Source organism: Hyposmocoma kahamanoa, unplaced genomic scaffold, assembly GCF_003589595.1.
Source record: "Hyposmocoma kahamanoa isolate Upper Pololo Valley unplaced genomic scaffold, ASM358959v1 76, whole genome shotgun sequence".
In the NCBI taxonomy this organism is placed as follows: domain Eukaryota; kingdom Metazoa; phylum Arthropoda; class Insecta; order Lepidoptera; family Cosmopterigidae; genus Hyposmocoma; species Hyposmocoma kahamanoa.
In genome coordinates, this window is record NW_020653900.1 from 11,129,853 (window position 1) to 11,154,191 (window position 24,339).

At 37.3% G+C, this 24,339-nt stretch overlaps 1 protein-coding gene across 1 annotated transcript in view; it reads right to left on the minus strand.

Annotated features, from left to right (window-relative positions):
* LOC113232392 (zinc metalloproteinase-disintegrin-like crotastatin) overlaps positions 1 to 24,021 on the minus strand; it is a 33,257-nt gene extending 9,236 nt beyond the window's left edge. Inside the window, exons 1-10 of the mRNA XM_026467093.1 lie at positions 23,847 to 24,021; positions 15,308 to 15,402; positions 13,924 to 14,076; positions 13,146 to 13,278; positions 12,471 to 12,634; positions 7,879 to 8,049; positions 5,394 to 5,563; positions 4,041 to 4,343; positions 2,108 to 2,297; positions 648 to 791 (exon numbers count right to left, since the gene is read on the minus strand). Of these exons, the coding sequence (XP_026322878.1) occupies positions 648 to 791; positions 2,108 to 2,297; positions 4,041 to 4,343; positions 5,394 to 5,563; positions 7,879 to 8,049; positions 12,471 to 12,634; positions 13,146 to 13,278; positions 13,924 to 14,076; positions 15,308 to 15,402; positions 23,847 to 23,934 (1,611 nt within the window). The 5' untranslated portion in view covers positions 23,935 to 24,021. The remainder of the gene's footprint in view (positions 1 to 647; positions 792 to 2,107; positions 2,298 to 4,040; positions 4,344 to 5,393; positions 5,564 to 7,878; positions 8,050 to 12,470; positions 12,635 to 13,145; positions 13,279 to 13,923; positions 14,077 to 15,307; positions 15,403 to 23,846) is intronic.
* Between the last annotated feature and the right edge of the window lie 318 nt (positions 24,022 to 24,339).

Below are 24,339 nucleotides of genomic sequence, written 5' to 3' on the forward strand. Positions count from 1 at the left end.
GTGTGTGTGTGTGTGTGTGTGTGTGTGTGTGTGTGTGTGTGTGTGTGTGCGTTTGCGCGTGTGCGTGTGCGTGTGTGTGAAATAACACAGGAAACGCTTCTGATATGATGCTTTGTGTGCATGCTGTATTTGTCTAATATTGGGTGTACATTCGAGTAATTTCTGTAGCGTTATTTTATGTACATGATAATAATTGACTTTTAACTGTCTGTATGACCGAACGGTTAACCTATTGGTCTGCCACGTGGAGGTCCCGGGTTGGATTCCCGGGCTGGGAGAAATATTTGTACGGCCTACATTTATTTCTCTCGTATCCACGGCATCCGCAATACAGGGTTTTCCTACTGCGGGGCAATGAACACTCATTGCGTTATACAAAAAATAGCGTATTTTGTACGCGTACGCAGTAAAAAAATTAAAATTTTGCGGAATTTTTTGATTAATTTAGCGGGGTAAATTTAGTCAACCATGTTTCGGTTTGCATACTACCGGTACCTTCTTTTTCGCTCAATTAATAAAAACAAGTTGAATTAGTATTTTTTCTAGGTCGAAAACCCGAATTTTCGTCTGGGCCAAATATGTCGTATACGTATACGTCTATTACTCCTTAGTGATTTTCCATCAAAAATTTAAAGGTTGATAGTTACCTCCTGATTTTTTCCGCAAGGAATGGTGTCCATCTTATGAACGTCGTTGGGGCAGAACTCTGAGTTTCCCGTGCAGAACTCAGGCAGATCGCACTCTTTGTGTGCCGCGCGACATTGTGTACCCGCTGATTTAGGGCGACACGTCTGAAATATTAGTAATAGTACATTGTTAAAAGGGCGGTAAATAAGAAATTATCAACGAGAGTTTGTTGGATGCCCGCAGGCGAAGGCCGAGGGGTTTGATGACACGAGGTTTTGTCATTTTTACCGCCCGTGCTACATACAATGTTTTTCAACACATTTGCGAAGAAATAGGTACAACGATAATTTATTTCTTGTATGAATAAATATCGCTTCGTAACACAACATTTACGGATTTTGCAAATGGCGGGTTTTTTGTTTTTTTTTAAATAGAATGCCAGCTATTCTTCCTTATATAATACAAATGGAACTAAAATGTTTTCAAAGGCACAGAGATACATAACACCAGAAATAAAATAAATAATTTCCAATTTCTAAAAATACCGCAGAATTTTAAATCACAGAATAAAATTAAAATATAGTTCAATTGCAAATGTTTTATATGCTTCAAGTTTATCCGATATATATGTTCAGATTTTTCTTAATCTTGACGTAAACAATCGAATCGCACTAATGTAATGAAAACGCCCGTGTCAACGCCCTAAACTATGCAGTTTAGGATATTACTGTCGATTTTGTCTGCATGTCCTGACACTGTTTCTAGCAAATGTGATAAAAATCTTATCTTCACTTCTCATGCTCTTAAAGTTCGTATTTATGCTGGGTGTAGGCTGCATAAAATAGGATTTTATGCTCTAGTGCATAAAATAAAAAAAATGTAATTATACATTCAATTTTAGCTCTACACTGCCGCCGGCGTCGTCTGAGCAAAAAAAGCAGGAGTAGTGCTTCTTCCTCAAAATCCATATTGCTATTGATTTTAATGAAACTGAAATTGTAACTAGTTGAGCAGTTGATAGCAACTGCTGCAGTTGGTGTCAACTACTCCAGCAGTTGTCAATGGCAGCCTCAAGCTGTTGACTATAACTGCAACAGTGGTCCGTGTATGTTGATCATTGGCTAACTCCTAGAGCAGGCCGTGTATGGCCACCCTAAGACAAAGAAGAGTAAAGACAAATTTCTAAGTAATTCTAATGACTCGAAACCCAGGTGACCCTGTAGGAAGCGTGTACATACATATATATACAATATACATGTATCGGTAATAAACGTGATTCTTTTTATATTCGTAAGGTCTTAAAAGAGTTGAAAAGCGCCTGTAATTTCACCAACACCCTTACCCTTCAGAATCGCAACGTTCCTCACATTACTGCTTGGCGGCAGAAATAGGTAAACTGGCAGTACTTCCCTGGACGAACTCTTTCACAAGGAGCTCTACTGCTACTAAAATGCATGTCTGTAATGTACAGATTTCTCACCTCAAGGTTGCAACACGAGCCCGAAGCACAAGTAGCATTTCGTCTTAGCGTGCAAGTGTCTGCGTCGCAACACCCTTGGCACGCGTTCCATTGTTTCTTGTCCGCCGTCATCCCGCAGTCACACTCTTCGCCTTCTTCCACGAAGCCGTTGCCGCAGGTCGGTGAATCAAATAGACGCTTTGGCTTGTTTCTACAGAAAATTATGGAAAATTGGTTCTTATCGATATACCTCCAACGAACACTACGTCAACTTTATGTTTTGGTCATTTTCTGTTATTTTTGTAAACTGCCATATCTATTTACTAATATTATCTTAGACTATTATTTTTTTCCATCATCTAACAATATTGTGCTCCCCCTACTTTATGAAAAAAAGAAAAAATAAAGAAACAAAACACAAAATTCGAAAAACAAGTAACATTCTTAATAATTTTGTGAAAAAAAAAAAAATAAACAAAAAAGAAAAGAACAGGTCCAAACATTAAGTTGGCGTAATGTTCATTGGAGGTATCGTCCAGTCTGGCAGTCCCAGGAGTTAACGTTAACTTAAAAAAAATAACATTGTCTTCGGACATGTCGAGATAACCTTACCTATTTCTGCCGCCAAACAGTAATGTCAGCATTACTATGTTCCAGTTTTGAAGGGTACGGATGCTGTTGAAATTACAGGCACATAGAACTTGTCACATTAGGCCTGAGTATGACGGGCGCAGTGACAGTGTCCCTCAGATCTTTGCGATTAAAAGCCCAGAGTGGCACTGGAACTGTTATGGACAGGCGTGTGCGATAACTCAGTTGCAGCAGAGCTCCTTTTTAGTAGCAGCTCAGTTTAAGTAGCAGTAGAGCTCCTTGTGAAAGAGTTCGTCCAGGGAAGTACTGCCACCTTACCTATTTCTGCCGCCAAACAGTAATGTCAGCATTACTGTGTTCTAGTTTTGAAGGGAAAGGGTGCTGGTGAAATTACAGGCACATGGGACTTGTCAACTGTTATGGACAGGCGTGTTGATTACCATCAGGCGCACGACTTGTTCGTCCAGCTTCTCGACCGGCAAAGACTACAACCGTTATTCAGAACACATGTATCGAATGAAAGTTACCGAACGTATAATTGTTAAAAAGAAGTTTGGATTTTGTACAATTTCCTTTAAAGTCTTAAAAATGTATATAAAAGGATTTTAATTTTTCTTATAATCTATTTCACCGACTAACTTCGTAAACGCTGTTGGATAACGATATCGTATCCGAACTTTAACTCGGAATGTTCTGAATAGCTCGGAAAGCGCCCTTCGATTCGAGAACGATATCCAATCGAACGATTCGGTTAAAATATCGAAGAGTTCTGAATCCGGGGTCTTGATCGAAATAATTTTTCGCAGTGTTCGATCTTTGTATTAATAATAATTAACAGTAGTAGTATTATAATTTACAATATATAGTATTGTATGTGTATCAATTTACTGTTTTTTTTTTTTAATTTTCAATGTATGTAAAAATATATAATCAATGTAAATTATTTTTAAACCATCGTGTAATTATGTCAGCGTTGTTGTTGTCGTGAAATTGAATACATATCTGTTCGCGCTTCTATTCTTGCGGAGGTTCCTTAGAGATGATGTGAACTACGTGAATTGTGCCTTATATATTATAATTTCGAAAAAAATACTAAAATAGTGCCACAATTTTGCGAGCGTTATAGCAAACGTAAACGTATAAATTTAAAAACGGATAAAGTTCAAAAAAACGGCAATTAAATGTTGCCTCAGTGAAAAAAATATTTTGAAACGCCATCTGGTGAGATGCTTGAACAATATCATACATATTATATATTATATATATAGACATAAGACTAATTCAAATACACATGATGTTGATGTGCCTGATATAATAATAAATAAATAAATTATATTTTAAGTAACCTTAATAAATATCTTACCGTAAACAATAATCCATTCCCCGCTCAAAAGCGAGCGCCAACGACTTCTTGCTACACAAAGACCAGGTAATCGGAGCCACAGAATTCATCGAAGGGCTCATTATGCACTGTTCATCGGGACAATCACAATCCTCTCCAACATCGTGTTGCATGCCGAAGTTGTGGCCTATAGAGTGTGCGATAGTAGTCGCGATTAAACCAATAACAGACGAATAATTTGTCGCTACTCCGCCGGAAAACTCGTATGTGCATATTGGACCTTTTAACGCTTGACCCACAACGCCATCCGTGAATTTTTGCTGGCTGTAATAAAGACAAACAATATTATTATTGTTTTTTTAACGCACACACTCAATGACCCCGCACTAGGGAAACCCTGTATCGCGGGTTTACACATATAGATAACCACAAATTATCACCCAAACTCACGAGAGAAATAAATGTAGGCTATAAAAGTATTTCTCCCAACTCTCTCTCGGGAATCAAACCCGGGACAGTCCAGCATATGATGTCTAATATTTACTTATTTATATTATTTACTAGGGCAAGTAGGTATAGTTTCTTGAAAGTAATTTCAATTTGTCACCATAATAAAGTGTTCGAACGTGATATGATTCATTTTTCCAGTGCTTGAGGCACAAAAAACAGACAATAAAAAGACAGACAGTTGCAGGCACAAAGTGCTTAATGTTTTTGGTTATGTACCCGATGCTGTTCTTGCGATCTTTTACCTTTAATTCGTAGATATACTAAATAAACCATCTATCTTTTCTTAAACATTTCATCATCATCATCATCATCAACATTGTTGTGAACCTTCTTCGACGTGTAAGTTTTTATCACGATGTTTTCCTTCACCGAAAAGGTCATGATAAATTTCAAGTTAAATTTCGCACATAAACATCACTTCATATTTAAGTATAGAATAATCTCAGTACAGAGTACTAAAAAATAGACCTCAAAAGTACGTGATATTTCATACAATTACCAAGTTTTATCGAAATCGGTTACCGGAAAGTGGGCAAACCCGGATTCATCCCCATGTTCTCCACTATATGGGACTTGACACAGGAGATAATAAAACTTGGTTCTCACTACTCAAAGTATTGAGAGAGAAAAACGCCATGAATTGGAGAATAGCAAAATCAACTATTAAAATAATTACTCCTTATAATAAAATTTAGGCGTAAAAATTATCAAATAAAAATTAATAATGCTGCATAAAAATTTAAAAAGATAAACCATTTCAAATGATATTATTTTTCTGGAGCGTTCGATCCGAACAATCGAAATAACATAGGAATTCGACATAAGTAATTTTATTTGTTTTTATTTAATCAAAATTGTACTCACGTGACCAAATGTGCATTGTCATTGGGTACCTCGTGCAGAAGTTTTATTTTGCGATAATTAAGAAAGTTTGTGAGCGTTAAGTCGACGTTGTTCTCCAATGAGATCTCGTCGCGCTCTGTCCATACCACTACGCCGACAAGCGCTATAAAAATGTTTAGGGGCGCGTATAGCTGGGGACAAAGTTATGTTACTAGTACTACTTTTTTAGCAGCAGTAGAGCTCTTTGTGAAAGAATTCGTCAAGGAAGTACTGCCACCTTACCTATTTCTGCCGCCAAGCAGTAATGTTAGCATTACTGCGGTCCGGTTTGGAAGGGTAAGGGTGGTTTTATAACGAAACTTAAGTCGGAAATTTACAACGTTCGGATGAGGCGCGCGCGCCTGTACTACTTGGCTATGGGGCGCGCATCGCTTAAAGCAATATTGTGTGAAGTGCAATTATGAAACAAGAAGCAAATCCTGTTTGGCGCTATTTCGTTGATTTCTTACACTTCCGCTGCCGTTTCTGTTTCCGCTAAGATTTACTTTTAACATCTGCACCTGTTCGGTTTCCAACATGACACATGATGTAGCAAGAATGAATTGAGGATGATCTCTATGTGGTATAATTTTACCTGAATAAACTAAAAAGGTAGCATATCTTGTTATTTGAAATGAATATTTTTACAAACTTGGTGGCTGGAAAAAGGACAATCATCAACTTTACTTGTGTACTGTCCATTGTTGGCTACAAGTTTAACCCTAAAGAAAGTTCCGTTCATAGATCACGTGCATTTTGACGCGTGTTAGGGATGCCCCGTCAAAGAGTTTAGTGAAACTTCTCAAAAACTATGTTTTCGTTGATATATCATACATAATTTACAAGTGATTTAATGAAGCAATATGAAACCCCTGTATACTCAAGGCAAGTGTACTCCAAAGTAGGCCATCACTGCTTACAAATTATTATAAGATGTTTATTAGTATTTAAATTTATATAGAATTGATATTCTATTATTTTTACGTGAAACTACTCCACTAGTTTGTTATAATTACTAATACAAAGATCGAACACTCAGAAAAAATTCCTTCGATCCGGCCGGATTCGCACCGACGTCTTGAAACCGTGACAGACGCTATTCCAACAAAGCCACGGTACGAACCAGCGGACCTCACGAATTTTTCTATGTGCTAGTTGTCGTATCTTTGTATTTGGTTTTTCAACGACTTTTTAACCGTAGCGCTATCTATGAGAAATCTATGAAATATATTTATTATTATTATTTATGTGTACAGGGTTATTTCTAAAATATTAACATCCTCGCAGGACTTATCATAAACAACAATTTTTGTTCCATGATTTTTACAATAAATAATTAATTTACCAAAAATAAACTTTTAATTTTTGTAACTGTATTTCGTATTAATATTAATATAGTAAGTTGGAACGTGCAAGCGTCCTCCTCGACGATAGCCACCCCCGCTCCTGCGTTTTGCATAGTACTGGAATTTACGCTAGCGTTTTCTTTTGTTACCGCACTGAGATATCACAGTTTAGAGTAAAAGAAGGATGGCGAAAGCTGCCCCAATAAAGATGAAGAGCTGTTCATGGATTTTGCTAGTATAATTTTGCGTTTTAATTTATGCCTAATTATAAATATAGTTTTGTATATTTTTAGAAGTCGGTAATAAAAAAAATTGAAACACTATATTTTAGAATACATGCAAGAACAAAACGCAAATGATTCAGTTCGATCATAGACTAGGTAACGTTCTTGTACGTACGTTTCATTTTAAGCATGATTGAATATTTACCTACCTGAAGTATTGGTTTATTTTATAGTACACACATAAAACATTAAAACTATTAATGAAATAATCAATTAAACAGTAATAACATTAAGCAAAATAAACACAATGTGACAAAAATATTTGGACAATGTTTAAATGAGAGATAATGAAAGTTGCAAAGGAACGAGACCTCTGGTCAATGTCAATGTCATATTGATATTAGAACAGTGTGACCATTTGTGGCAGATTTCTGCCATTTGGATAGATTTAATTTTTATTTATTTTCATTGCTGCAGAACATGATAAGTTGTATTAAATGTGGCAGAGTTTGGCAGAATTGGGAATATTCGGGAAGTTCTTTATTATTTTTGGGAACAAACTGAAAACTTGTTGTTTTCCGCTACTATGAACAAACATCTGAAGCGAAATACAGGAAAATGTTATAAACATAACCTACATCAACTTTATAACACCAGCTTCTACAGGCTGTACTCAATTAGATTTTTTTGATGCTTTAATAATGAATCACAAGTATTGATAGGTCTCCTTAATGCACGTCGTTAAAAAACACTGGGTCATAAAATACACGGGTTGTCGCCATCCTTCTTTGACAAATTATTAAAAGTTATGGAACAAAAGTGAATGATATCAGTACAGTAATATAGTTGTGCAAGATTGTTAGTATTTTACAGGAAACCATAAGTTATTTGACATACAGAATTGATAATATTAGCCACGTCTTTCATCTGCCTGTGAATAAGTTGCAGGCTCCCAATGGTCTGGTACCCTCTATGATCAACCACCAACACCAGCTCTACATATCGCGAGTTCTCGTTTGCGTTGTACGCGTCCAGGACGTTCGATTCTTTTGATGTGGCTCTTTTGTACTGAAAATAAGAACGATAATTCAAATTCAATCTCTAAATTCACTCATAAATATTTTTATTTACAGTTATTGATAAACTGATTATAAACAAAATTGGATATGTGTGATGCCAATAGTTTCCTTTGAACAATTGAAGCATAGTATGTACAGTAAGATAAGTAGTGTAACTCCTGCCTGTTCTGCGTGTCATGCCTACACCTCGCTTAGAGCGTAGGGCAGTGATGCAATAGCCCTCTACTTCTGCTTTCGCAACTGCGTAAGTTCCGCACGCTTTTCCACATCTGTTTCCGTTTCTGCTTCCGTAACATTTATAACGGAACTTTAATTAGAAGATTACAACGTTTGCAACGGATCAGGCGCTAGTGCGGAATACATGGCGGTGGAGCGCGTTTTTTAGTAATTTTATGTTATAATAATTGCACTTAAATTATGTAACAAAAAAGAAAAATCGGGGAATATTTGTCGAGTTCCTTATTGTATTTACACGTCCGCTTCCGTTTTCCTTTAAGATTTACTTTTGACATCTGTTTCCGTTTCTGTTTCCTTATAACACTACCGTTGCATCACTAACGTAGGCTTGTAATATGAATATTTTAGTTGTACCCAAATGTTATAATCATTTTTGTAAAAATGAAATTGAGAAAAATTTCTCGTGTTACATTAAAATAACCTTTGTTAAATGCAGTACTAATGTATTGATATTTTAACGCGGACTGGTATCTCAATTACAGGAGTATGATTATGAAATAAAAGTTAAATGCTGAACAATTCTAAATTCGTGGCACTCTTGACGTCTTTTTTTAAACACCGAGTGAACGCTTCAATTCTACTGAATGGCGCGTGCGTCGGCCCGGGTTGTGCAACGCGAGTGCACCGCGAGAGTATGCAAATGTGTGTGTCTGTACAGGGCGGTCGTGCACACACACAAGCCGCGCTGCTACTACGTTTGATGGAGTTACACTACTAGTCTTATTATACTTTTAGTAGCAGTAGAACGTCTTGTGAAAGAGTTTGTCTAGGGCAGTAATGCCACCTTACCTATTCCTGCCGTCAAGCAGTAATGTCAGTATTACTGTGTTCCGGTTTTGAAGGGCAAGGGCACATGGGACTTGTCAAAATATGTCTCAGGGTAACGGGCGCAGTGGTGGTGCCCCTCGAGATCTTTGAAATTTAAAGCTCTGAGTGGCACTGTAACTGTTATGGAGAGGCGTGTAGCTTACAATCACGCCCACGACTTGTTCGTCCCGTTACTTGATGTTATAAAAAAAAACTATTGTTGAGGTGACAGTTCTCGTCTACCCTACTGGCCAAACGGTTACTACTTTTTACTTTTTACGGTTACTGCCGTGACTGCCACGCTGAGGTCCCAGGTTCGATTCCTGGGTTGGGAGAAATCTTTGTACGCATTTCAGCATCACTTGCTGGCACCCTATTACACACAATGGTTTCTTCAACACCACATATGATTTTTCAATTGGAATGCGCGTTGGGGTAGGAGCGAAATTTAATCCTTTTTCCAGGGCGTTAATTGCTGGTTCAGTCAGTACCTTGTTAGACAGGTTTATTACCGTTCGAGTTCCTTTCGAGTTATCATGGTACTTACTTACCGGTTGTTGTTTACGAATCAAAGTTGAAAACTTATTTTCGTGATTTAATGCACACAACTCAGCAGTACGCTGCGCTTGTAGAAACGTAACACGATCACATAACTCGAAATCATTTTTACTTAGCCGAACACTGCATTCCAGATGTAACAGTGCATGGAATCCGGTCCTTAGTGCGTGCAGTAATAAAAACAAAAACACCTCGAGTTCAGTTTCGCGTGTGGATACAGTAAGTGTGGTTTGTGTGAAAAAAGTGAGTGACAATGGTAACGCCACAACAAATCGCGATGAAGGTAGTCGTCGACAGCGCAAGAGGGTAGACAGATATGTCTGCCCATAAAGCTGTCATCTGCCGCCGTCCAGTCAACCCGTGACCATGGAGCGTGCAACCGTTCCGAAATATCGGGAAAATAAAAAGAAGTTATACCGTGGTAAGAAACCTGTTACTAGTGATAATCATTTATGTTGTGGGTAATATTGAAACATTTTAATAAAAAGTCAGTTGTCATCTAGACCGTCTTTCATTTACACAACATGGTGACAGCGGTGGTTGAATAAATTAAATTACTGCGTAATTCGTGATTATTTTGGTGCAAAAAAGTGTTTCGTAGTCGTGAAAAATTATATACTGTTAATTTATTATCATGGAACACGCGAGACCACCGTCGGAACTGAGTTTAGATGGCAGCCCCGTCAGCCGGGCTGACGCGTGGCGTAAATGGAAAACGCAGTTTGAATTGTTCCTTAAGGCATCGGGGGTGCACAAAGAGGAATCAGGGGTGGCCCACTAACAAATATGAAGTTTCGAGAGAATTAAGAAGTTATTGGTCAATGAAAGATGAATTATTTGCTGTCGATGGTGTAATATTCAAAAATAATTTAGTATTAATACCATATTCCATGCGACAGGAAATGCTTGGCATCATTCATGATGGGCACCTCGGTATAGACCGATGCAAGAGGCGCGCTCGGCAAGTGCTGTATTGGCCAGGTATTAATAAAGAAATTGAATTATATGTAAAACGTTGCCCAGCTTGCCAGGAATATTCAAGTGCTCCCACCAGGGAACCTTTAATGCCAATCCCTATACCAAATTTGCCATGGAGTCTACTTGGCACTGATATTTTTGAATATTCAAAAAAATACTATTTAATTATTGTAGATTATTATTCAGGATTTGTTGAGATTTCAAAATTAAATAGCATTACAAGTTTATCTGTTATACAGTCCTTAAAGGAAAATTTTGCTAGATACGGTATACCTGAAAAAATAATTAGCGACAATGGTACTCAATTTACTAGTAGAGATTTTAAAAGGTTTGCTTCAGAGTGGGGGTTTGAGCACGTCACGTCCTCGCCAAATTATGCACAAGCAAATGGCAAAAGTGAGCGTGCAGTTCAAACTATTAAAAATATTTTAAAGAAATCAATACAAAGCAATTCTGATCTTTATTTGAATTTATTAAGTTATCGCAATACACCTCGTGAGAACTTGAGTTCTCCTGCACAAATGTTGATGGGCCGTATGCTGCGCTGTAGGTTGCCGGTGCATCCAGGCCTTCTCAGACCGGCACCAGTGCCGGCCGATCAATATCAAAAGCTGGTTCATAAGCAACAAAGAACGAAGCTGTACTATGACCAACATTGTAAAGAATTGCCTAAATTAGAGAAGGGAGATAATGTTATAGTTATTGATAGAAATAGCAGAGTGAGAGGACAAGTTGTATCAGAAAGCACTACTCCGAGATCATATATTATTAGAAATAAACGGGGCATTTATCGTCGTAATAGAAGGCATTTAATAAAATGTGAACCAGAAATAGCACAATCGCAAAATGCTCAACAATATTCTGAAGTAGTACATGATGTCGATTTTGATGAAAATTATGCATCACTTGATGATGATCACTACTCTTCAGCAGGGTCGATAGATGATACGGTCTTAGAATCTCACTCTCCCATGATTACATTTAGAAAATAGGGATTATCATGTCATAAAACTTTTTTTTTCTCTCTCTCCTGTTTATTAGTTGCTAATTTTCTTTCTCTATGTATTGGGGAAGAGAAGTATATTATATGTAGGTATTAAAAATTACTTATATAACAAAGTTTAACTGTTGGTGTTGGGTTAGCTTTTAAGGTATTTAAGTATATGCATAAGGTACTATATTTTGTTAAGGGGAAGATGTTGTGGGTAATATTGAAACATTTTAATAAAAAGTCAGTTGTCATCTAGACCGTCTTTCATTTACACAACAATTTAGTAAATGTCGTTGTGTTTATTTTGTATGAATTCGTTCACACATGTCAGTGTCCGGGCCGGCGCCGGGACGGGCCCGCAGTTCATACAAACTAGCACGCCCCGTCCACGTGCCGGGCACGGCCCTGATGTGTGTGGATAGTCCTTTAAAATACCTACTGCTCGGCTTTATTCGGCAACAGCTGTATTCTATTTTCACACCGGGGTCCGGTCGAAAACGAGGTAGGGTAGCGCGCTCAACATGCACCGACTGATCTCATCATCATCCTATTTAAGAGCCAGGCTCTTGTCGGTGACTGATAATAGTAGTAATTTTACAATTCAAATCCAAACAAAATCCCCAAACGAGTTGTCGAGTTCAAATTCCCTGCATTTGGGGAATTCCCCATAAATTGGCAACACTGTAGTTAGTTCAGAAAGAATCGGGCGCGATCCGATAGTCGGATCCGACCATCAGACACGATATCGGACGTGTGTTCCCGCGCTAAGAAGTACTCAAATCTCCATATTCTTTAGCCACGGCGGTGTAATGAAAGCTATACTAATCTCTTTCACTCACCCGAGTAATCCTACTCTTATCCCTCTCATTATGTGCGATATAATTACTTAAAAGCAAAGGGTCGTAGTTAGTGTTATTGGTCACGCCTCCACTGTAGCCGCAATTGAAGTTATGTTTCAGGTCTCCATGATCGTATACGAAGTGATAGGATGTTAATTTGTTATCTGTAAGGGAAAAAACGAAATATAAAAAACGTGTTAACATAACATATGATGGTGTAACAATTTTACGTGAATCAGGTGGGAGAAAAGGAACATACTTTATTTTGATTCAAATGTTTTGTGCACTTATAACACTCTTATAAAACTTTATTGGAATTTTTAAGTACACTAAAGTTGACTTTGTTTATTTATCAGTTTCGGGTGAAGCAGATCCTATCATATAACACATTAGCACATTCTTTAGATAATATCCTTAGCCAACTATTAAACCACGGAAGAAATTTGTGGTCTGTGTATTAAACCATTTGATCTAACATAACAGTATTTCCCGCTTGCCTTAATGTTGCAACTTAAATATTCCCAATAAAAACACTAGTCACGTTTCGGGATTTGATGACTTGATACTACTCTATTGAGCGCAGTATTTTCCTCTATAAAATATTTTTGGTGATATTCCTACGTTTATATATCCATTTCAGAATAATAATAAAAAAATAGGTATTAAAATATTAACCTTGTGCAGGCTCGATATGCTTAATCTTCTTTCCGTCAAATATAACACCTCTGAGGCCATGGCAGGTCGACAGTGCCACCCAAGAGTTCTCCTTATCTCTCACCGTGCCTGAATACTGGCATATATCTAACTCCTGAAAAATGGGAAGCAGATATCAAATACTTGAAAAGAAACTTTATTACTATCTACGGCTGACGATATAACGAATGTTAAAAATTTACTCTTCATGCAAAAGCTTTCCACATGTCCAAATTGTTAATGTTTCCTAGTAAAAAGATATTTTAGTACATCATGGAGGGTTTTGAGGAAGGGTGAGAGGACCAATGTAAGTTGACTTCGTAGCATAAACAAAATATAATAAGAGACAGTAGAGCTCCATAAGAAAGAGTTTGTAGTAGCAAGGTAGAACTGCCACCTTACCTATTTTTGCCACCAAGCAGTAAAGTCAGCATTACTGTGTTCCGGTTTTGAAAGGTAAGGGTGTTGCTGAAATTACAGGACATAAGACTTGTCAACTTGTGTCTCAGGGTGACGGGCGCAGTGGCGATGCCCCTCAGACAAAGATCTGAGGGGCATCGCCACTGCGCCCGTCACCCTGAGACATAATGTCGCCTTACTTTCTCAAACTCGCGCTTAAAACACGATTTAAAACTCTGAGTAGCACTACAACTACACGTGTAACTTACCATCAGGCGCACGACTTGTTCACCCCATCACTTGATATTAATAAAAAAATCTGCTGTCAAAAATTCAGCCAAAATTTGTTAATGATACGAACCTCTCTACTAGGCTTCTTCTGCACAGTCTTCCCATTCTCCTGGTATTGGATAATATGGCCTTTAGTCACCAGGTCTTTGTTGAGTAGCAAGTCCAATATGTAGTCTTCACCGTCGATGTTAACTGACACTGTCACCTCCAGGTGATGGCCATCCTGTAACGCGTAAATATAGATACCTATTATGAAATGAAATTTTTCACGATTTCAATCGCGTTGATTTGATTTTTCAAATAAAACAAAGTTTCGGGTCCTTTACAGGTCCCATTGTCACGGTAGACTGAGGTGGCAAATGGTAAAAAGTCATCAATCAGTTATGTCTAATATTAATGCAAAGCACTCTTTTTTTTCATTATAGTTACAAAAGTTATTAATTAAATAACTTATTTTTAATTTTACAAAGAACTTTCAAATTTACACTACATGTGTTTTACAAATTATTTTATTTAACAAAATGATTTTTTATTAAGTTAAATTTATTATTAATTAATAATGGGAATTACAATATATTAAAACATTATTAATTATTACTGCAGTCTTATATTCTTATAACTGTTTGGGATTTTTCATCAGATGACATACTGGATCCCAAACTGGTGGAAAATCCGGAAAAATAGTTTCATTCGCTATGTGTAACAATCGCGAAAACCTAAGAAGTCGATATAATTATATACCTCGATATCATTATTACTTTTCTATTAAAAAAAAAGACTAAGGATTTCACTGGTATAAAGTAAAATAAAACATTTCACGGACACTGGTTAGTGTTTATGTATAGTGCTTTGTATTATTATTATTAGTAGTGCTTTGTAAACAATAATAACAAATTACTGGAGTATTTTCACAATAAAACGAATATCATGGTAGTAAAATATGATATTCAACAAATAAATAACAAAATTTCCGGGAGAAATATATAATTAGATTTAGATTTTCGGGATTGGTATGTAAAACCATAACAAACATGTTATAACTAAAGGCAATCGTTAAAAAACATCGATTCAAATTTTTCCTGTACTAATACGGTTCATTTTGCTTGGGTCGAGCGGCAGGCACACTAGCATTATTTCAGAATTTTATTTTTTTACTAACGAAATTAATACCATTTGCATATCGTATTCCATACGTACAGTCAAGAGCATGTCAAGCTTGACACTTTGTACTTTGGACCGTTGTTATCGTAAGCGACAGAGTTGGATTAAAATCTTAAGTGTCAAGCTTGATTTGCTCTTGACCTTGTGCGTGTTCTATTTAGTTTAGTTGATATAAAAAAAAGTAGATGTAAGTAGATGCTGAACGGGGGAGCTCTTCGCTGTCTACAACGAGGAAGGCATAAAGCAACACTGTTCTATCAACCATATAACTACTTATAGTTATAAGTATTTACCGTATGCCGAGTGGTGGTAATCTCTCTTCTAGTCCTGGCATGATGCACAATGGGTTGGACTAGACTATGGCGGCTGAATTCCGAGGCGGAGTTTTCTGTAACAATGAATAATAAATAGCCTTCAGCAGTTCATGAGCTAGGAACTTTTACGAATGAATTTGCTGCTACTTCAATAACGTGTTTTAGGATTGTTAAAATAAAACCCTTTACAGCTCTTAACTGCCACAGTGGCCGAATGGTTACCACGCTGCTCTGCCACGCAGAGATCCCGAGTTCAATTTTTGGTCCATGGGCAATATTTGTATGGCCAATATTGAATTCTCTCGTGAGTTTGGGTGTAATTTGTGGATGTCTTTGTGTGTGCATGGCACCCGCGACACAGGGTTTCCCTAGTGCGGGTCTATGAGTATGTGTGTTAGTTACATATTTATAAGTTTTCTTTGTTGATATCAATTTACGGTCCTCTGGGGTTCTTAAGACTTTGTCATTATGAAGATTCGTGTTCTTTTTCAGAAAACGTTGAAATTAGGCCATTCACTGGGATCAAACTTTACCGTACCCTAAGCGACACGCTGGTCCATAGCAGTTGCAGTACTACTCTGAGATTTAAATCGTAAAAATATGAGGGGCACTACCACTGCGCTCATCACCTTGAGACATAAATTGACAAGTTCCTTGTGCCTGTAATCCTAACAACACCCGTAAAAAACTCAAAACCGTAATAGAATAATGTGAGCATTACTGCTTGGAGGCAGAAATAGGTAAGGTGGCAGTACTTCTCTGGATGAACTGTTTTAAGAGGAGCTCTACAGCTACGGAACATATCGCACTGTTAATACAATAGTGTATTAATTCAAAAAGTGTATTTTTTCAGAATCTATAGAAAACGAATTACTCACTTCCCATGAAAGATTATTAAAATGTATGTATAAAATGTACTTTATTACAGACATCTAAACAATTTCATACTTTCCAAATACATTTAAAAATAAAAGGGAAAAAGTAATTTTATATTTTTGAGTAAAGATAGTTTAATTCAGAACCAGCTCACATAAAATTTGTCTCATTTTGAGTTAAGTAGATATATTTTAATTGTTTCTTACAATATTCAAACAACGGTTTTATTGACGTGTAGAGAATTAAATTTTACGTTCAGCTATGGTTTCATCTTGAAATTCATGTATTTTCAGTTACAACAATAGCAGTGAGATATATTTTGTTTGAGTGGCTAATAACTTTGCTATTTCATGTGGTTCTCGTAGTTGAAATGTAGGTATTCATATTGTTATGTGGGAACACCTTCTTCAGGTTTATTAGAATTAAGTTAAACACAAACTTTTTTTATTTAATTATTTTTAATCATCATAAATGGAACGAAAATGTTTAGTTAAGCTCAGTAGCCATTATATAATATTAATTTATTCTACACTTTATTAATTCAAAGAAACGAATAAAGATAAAATGTTTTTATTTGCTTACAAACACTTATTATTCAAAGAAAACAAAATATTCCAAAAAACCAAAATATTTTGTATTGCTTACGCCAGTTTTAACCTTACTCAGTTTTAACCATCCTCTAAGGTTTTAACATACCTTCGCCATTTTGTTTTACTCTGGTCACGTAAATGTTAAGAGTAGGTACCTACTTGAAAATGCGTATTTATTTTTTTTCCTTCCTTGTAATAATGTTTTTAATGTTTATTTTAAAATAATTACTTCATTAACGCGATAAAAAATAAAAGTCTGGTATAACAAATAACATACACTATTTCTATACCTAATAATATGCATAATACAAGGAAAATAATACCATAGCATAATAATGAGCAAGTCGAACCTGCTTCGTGCGTAAATACCACTACACTCGGAGCGTAGCTATGGTTGTTACAATATTAATTTCGTAGTATGTGTTCGTAAAGGTATATATAAATAAAAGGATATACTGCTTTTCCGTGACCAAGCTGGTTACATAAAGTAAAATAATACACATTTATTGTTAGTAAAAATGTTTTACTAATATTATTTCGGTATCGCTTATTTAGTGCGAAGTATGGAACTGCTGCTTATTTTTTACTAGAGAATCCAAGTTCGCGGAAAAAGAAGTTTTATCCTGAGGTCTGCAGCTTGATTTTGATTGCCTCTCCCGATCGGAAATGGAATTTTCCGAGTCGAGGCGCATAATTGCGATTCACAACTGGCCGATCGGAAACTTTTGACATTTCTAATCGGAATAACAGTTGATTTAACTCACAAATTAGAAAGATATAGTAGGAATAGGTTCATCTTCTCGCTCGGAAACCCATCTGATTTCGAGACTACCTAATCGGATCGATTCCGATTTGAATCAAAATCAGCGCGCCTCACTATGGGCACACCCCGGACACTCCATACAACGGTCGAAAGTTATTTACCTACTACTACTACATACAGCAAGGTGCTATCTGCACACGCGCAAATATATGCGTAAAGTGACAGGATTATTTATCACTTTCTCGTACAATTTACGTTACGTGGCCAGAGAGGCAACAAAGCGAAAATTGTTAAGCGAATCTGTTGTCTTTAATCCTATTAAAAGAATCCTAAGTTACACATGTTCATTAGGTATTTATATCGATATATTATATTTTTCATTAATTAACTAACTAGAATAATATTGAAGATTTATTTTAGAAATATAATAACAACACTTAAAAGATTGTATTTTGGACAGGTTTTATATAAGGTAACCAAGGTATTTGAAATTGCGTGTCCAAGTTTATCAATAAGCGACCACGGTTCCAATTGAAGGTCGTATGGGTTTCATCACGCTTTCTTCTTTATACTATCCGCCAAGGCACAAAATCACAGCACAAATGTTCTCCGCCTATTTTCAGACCCTAGGTTAAGATACATTGCGGGCTATGATTTGAATGCCAAACACACTTTTTGAGCTCTCGCTGTACTAGCACTCGTGGACGCGAAGTAAAGCGCTGTGCCGACACCATCCATCTGACATCTTTATCGACCGGAGAACCAACATATTGGCCAAGTGACCCTAGAAAGCTGCCCGACCTTCTGGACTTCTTCCTGAGTCAGGGTGTGGCTCATGTGAATATGAAAATCGAATAAGAGCTTGGATGGATCCTCAGGTCATACACCAATAATTCTGACAGTGAATGCGAGTGTGATTACTCATGAAAAGGCAGAATCACTTGTGTTGTTTTAGAAGCTACATAAATCAAAATATAAAACTATCAATCATATAAAAGCACTCCGATTAGATAGATGGAGCATGCATACATGTCACGAACCTTATCCAAGTAGCAGGTTGGGCTAACACACTGGAACAGGATCCAACTCCAAGCATTCCCACCCAACCAACGAATATTCTTGCAACGATGCTGGAAAAGCGCCGTATAAGACGAGTCTGGCTTCAGTCGCGTCAACCGCTAGACAAATATAGGTACAATAAGGCATGCAAAGAGCTCCAGAGTATCATCAATGCATTAATCAACTCTGTAGTTAACACTAACTTGCATATGATGGCCTCTACCGGACATGGTGAGTATTCACTTTGGAAGGCAACTAAAGGCTTAAATAGACCCCTACAACAATACCCTTCTATCAGAACATAGGCGGGAACAGATACAGAAAAGGCGGAAGTATTTGCTAAGCACCTAGCTGAAGTGTTTAAGCCGTATGATAAAGTGACCGATGAAGAGTCTGACTTGGAGACAGCTCTAGCGCAGGACTTTCAAATGTGCTTGCCTTTTAAACCTGCCTCTCCAAGGGAAATTGCGCAACAAATAAGATCATTACATCCAAAAAAGGCCCCTGGATTTGATCTTATCACTCCGAAAATATTAAAAAATCTCACCAGTTTGGATTCCGTAAATCTCACTCAACTATTGAGCAGGTTCATCGGGTATACCACACGATCCGACAGAGCTTTGAACACAAAAAATATTGTTCTGCAGCCTTCCTCGATGTGCAGCAAGCCTTTGATCGGGTGTGGCACAAGGGATTATTGGCCAAGGTTAAAGGCAGACTTCCACACTCGATGTTTCTTCTCATAGAGTTCTACCTGTCGGGCCGTTCCTTCCAAGTTAAACACAAAGAAGTGAGATCAAACATGTACAATATTCTGGTAGGCGTACCACAGGGCTCAGTCCTCGGCCCAGTTCTGTGTAGCTTCTTTACATCGGACTTACCAATATCGGATAACATCACAGTTGCTACATACGCCGATGACATAGCTCTTCTGTCCGTTGACGGGAATCCTGTTAAAGCTAGCACAAATCTCTAACTCCAACTAGATCTTACCTACAGATGGTTTTGTAAATGGCGCATCCGAGCCAGTGCCACCAAATCTCATCATATCACATTTGCACTGAGAAAAGGAAACTGTAAGTCAATAAGACTTGGTAATGAAACATTACCACATTCTGAATGTGTGAAGTATCTTGGTTTTCACTTGAACAGACATCTCACATGGAACCATCAGATAAAATGAAAAAGAGATGAAGTCAATGTCAAATATCGTAACCTTCATTGGCTCATGGGAAGAAATTCAACATTATCAGTAGACAACAAACTTCTAATCTACAACTCGGTCTTAAAACCCATTTGGACATACGGTATTCAGCTGTGGGGTGTGGCTATCAAGAATAATATACTTTGTCTCCAACGAGTGCACAATTGTATCCTGGGGGCAATAGTCAACGCTCCTTGGTTCACTCTTAATGAAGAGATTCATAATCATCTAAACGTGATATCGGTAGCTACTGAGATCGACCGACATAAAACTAAGCACAAAGAACGACTATCCTGCCACCCGAACTCACTCATCGCGGAACTTCTAGATCCATCAACTATGGTCGAACGGCTAAAGTGGGGTCATGTTCTATAGTTGGGAGTTGCGGCACTGGCCGCTCCACCAAAAAGTCTTCTCTCATTTAAAAGATTCGCTTAAGGTCTGGCGGCCGATAGCAAATAAAATAATACAAAAAAAAAAGCTTATCGTAGACAAATCTACTATCTCACGAAGTTAAGGCGTCTCATTATATTGATATATTAATAAATCTGTATTATATATTACTCTGCCCCCGCAGCATGGCTACGCATGATAGTCGCGACGCGCACGATAAAATTGAAATAAGCACGCGCTGAAACTCATGACGCATGTTTCACACCACCTTCCCTAGCACAAAATCTTTCTCTTTCTTAGTTGCACCTGTATCGCGGCTGCCATGGACACACACATAGACAACTACAAATTATACCCAAACTCACGAGAGAAATAAATATAGGCTCTACCCCTCGTCCTACTTTCTTTTTAAAAGGCACTTACTTTAGTCCCTATCCTCTCACTCAAAAATATATCACATTCTCTGTAAATTTGGACATAATTAATCATATTAAATTGTAAATATTGTTCGTGTATTAACACTGTATTTGTACTTAATTGCATAGATGTTGCTAACAATTTGTGTTGTTTAATTTGTGCTGTTCTATGGATCAATTTGTGCAAAAATCTCTTCGGTACTCCCTCTGAGTCACCGAACAAATTTTCCGTATATAAATAAATAAATAAATAACGCACACACTCAACATAGCCCCGCACTAGGGAAACCCTGTGTCGCGGGTGCCATGGACATACATATAGACAACCACAAATTACACCCAAACTCACGAGAGAAATAAATGTAGGCCATACAAACATTTCTCCCGGCCCGGGAATCGAACCTGGGACCTCTGCGTGGCAGTCCGGCATGGTAACCGTTCGGCCACGGAGGCAGTTAACTACAGTATACTTCCTCCATGATTGTGAAACTAGCATGAAACGGACACTGGCAGAATTTAGACAACTTTATGGTTTCACAAGTCATTCATTACTAAAATAAATAAATAAATGCAGAACATACAAATATTTCTTCCGTCGAAACAGGGACCACTGCGTGGCAGACCAGCATTGCATGGTGACTTTTCGGCCGCGGAGGCACTTTAACATCGAGGTTCCATACCAGCATTGCTTTTATAGCAAAAATACTTTATTTTAATTATCTAAACAGTGCGTAACAGGTGAGACGGAAAGAAAACTCAGAGGCAGTCTGTCTACTTAAAGCATCCACATTTTCAATCAACTTATCTGATTAATATTTGACGGACTAACTGTACCCATTAAGTTTTAAAGACCAACTTTAGTGTATGGCGTAACAGGCTGGTGCTCTCAGCTTGACACACTTTTTTCGTGTTGTTTACTTTTTGTTCTCTGCCCAAACTCACGAGAGACAAATGTAGGCAATACAAATATTTCTCACGGCCCGGGAATCGAACTCGGGATCTCTGCGTGGCAGACCAGCACTGTAACCGTTCGGCCTTGGAGGTAGTTGGATGTGTTGTACGTTATGGTAGATGTTCAGTAGCAGTAGAACTGTTTATGGAAAAGTTCGCTCTGGGAAGTACTGCTACCTATTTATTTATTTATTTTATCTATTATTATTATTAGGGTAACTTCATTCGGGACATATGCAGCCCCTGATCACTGCAACCTTCATCTGATCTATTGTGATCACCACTAATTATAGTACAGAGCCAAGGCCGGCAGCATTGAAGAACTGTAGGACTTTCCTGGCTCTGACAGATTTTAAGACCTCTGGTTGAGGCATGTGCCTTCCTAGTATGGAGCTTCGTACACCGATCATTACCAGGGGTAGCATTGGGTAAGAAGCTGAACAGGAGTTTCATCCGCTTCGTGGCAGAATCTACATCCTCTATTCTCTCTCTGACCAATATTTGACATGTGCTTATTCAATCCACAAAATCCTGTTAAGACTCTAGTGAGTATTATGATGCCATTCCTGTCCAATGTCAGATCTTCTCTACAGTGTTTGACACTGCAAGCAGCTACCGGGGCTTTTGAATGCTCAAGACCCTTGCTCTGTAATCACACTTCTCGGGTGACATGTGTGCTCCCAATCAGCAGAGTGAGCTTTGCCCGGCTGTATGCTATCCCTATAAAGGGTTCGGGTCCAATAAATGTTTCCCTAGCACCAGCCATTGCCAGTTCATCTGCTGTCTCATTACCCTCCATGTCAGAGTGGCCTGGAACCCAACATTGGACCACTTTATTCCTTTCCCTGAGAGCATTCTGTATAGTCATATAATTTTCAACAATCCTCGATGTTTGGGTGACTGAGGTTAGCGCATATAGAGTGGCTTGACTATCTGAGTTTATTTAAATATACTTGTTAGTGTAGAGCCTCTCTTCAAGTTGAAATCCGCACCATGCTACCAACATATTTCTGCAGCCAAGCAGTAATGGGAATGTTCCGGTTTTGAAGGGTAAGGATGCTGGTGAAATTACAGGCACATGGGACTTGTCATCTTATGTCTCAGGGTGACGGGCACAGTGGCAGTGCCCCTCAGATCTTTGTGTTTTAAAACTCTGAGTGGCACTGCAACTGTTATGGTCGCATACCACCAGACCTACAACTAGTTTGTCTTGTTGTTACTTAATATTAAAAAAAAATTAAATAAAGATTCCTTGTAGGTATCTACCTTTACAACATACATATATATGTTTAGATATTTAATAAATTTATTGGCTGCGAAAGTTTTAAATGTAAAAAAAAATATAATAATTATTCATTGCAGCAAATACATAAGTACCTACTAAGTTTTGCAGTAATTACTTTATTTCAGAATTTTAAGCAACATTTTTAATACTTATGAGCACTCTATAACATTAAGTATAATTTGCTAAATATTCTTTTTTTACATTTGCAAGCTTAGAATAATAACGCATAGAAACCTAGTCCGCACACGCTAAGTGAGGCAAATTGAAGCGCTCCCAAAGGGCCTACACGAGCGGGAGGGCCGTCAGTGCTCAAGGTCAACTTGCACCGCGAACAGATCAAGAATTTTAGCTAAAAATGACGAAATATGCGGTAAATGAGTGTAAAAATACATCAGACAAACATAAAATAGATAATAACATCACATTCCACAAGGAAGTAACGCGTTTTAACTTGTATTTTTATATAAATATTCACTAAAACCGAAAATTAACCTACTACTAACACCAGCCTACATGAATTTGATTTTTGCCTCACAGTGACAGTTCGTTTGATATGAAACTATCATTCTATGCGTTATTATTCTAAGTTTGCAAGTTTACAACAATGCATTTATTGTATCAAAATGATATCATATTGCTTGTGAACCTACCACAGCATGCTAAGTAGGCAGTTATTGCAACAACAAAAAGTTTATGTAAAAAAATAGTTACTCAAAGGTTACTCATTTAAAAAGAAAATTTACGAGGTTTTTTATATAGGTACTTCCACATATAAAAAGTAACTTATTGGAAACATAATCTGAGCCACCTTGCATTTTCAGTGCAATTTTCTAATTGTATAATTCCATTTAACTGTGTAATACTGGGGAAAACTTTTTCTTTTATGATGATAACATTTTTGTATTCTAAATAAAAAACCTTTACGAATAAAAAATAATGCAAGGTGGCTCGAAACTATGTGTCAGGGAGTGTATTACTTACTCAGTCCGTGGGCTTTAACACAGTCTTTTGCTAACAAAAATAAAATAAGAATACACGCAAAGTACACAACACTAATACTTTGATTCATATTAACAGGAAAACTATATAGTTTGTGACAAACTTTACACTATATTATATTCCTTACATGCAAACAATCTGAAAATAAAGTTTATTGTCATAAAAGGCGTCGCGCCACACATAATTTTATTCCTTCAAAGATAGTCAACCTCCTTCGCTAAACTCCACTTCAAACTAAAGTTGAGTAGTTTGTGCTAAAATCACAAACTTCCTGAAACTGACAGTGTTGCAAAAAACACTAGGTCCAATGTCGCCATTTTTCACAAACTTAGTAGCCTGATGTAGCCGAGTTTTAAGCGTGATAGGCTAAAGTAGCTTATACGCCAAATGAAAAACAGCAATAAATAAAATAAAATTGTAGTTTAAATCAATAATTTATTCAAATGAAAAATGAAACCCAAGTACAACCAAATAA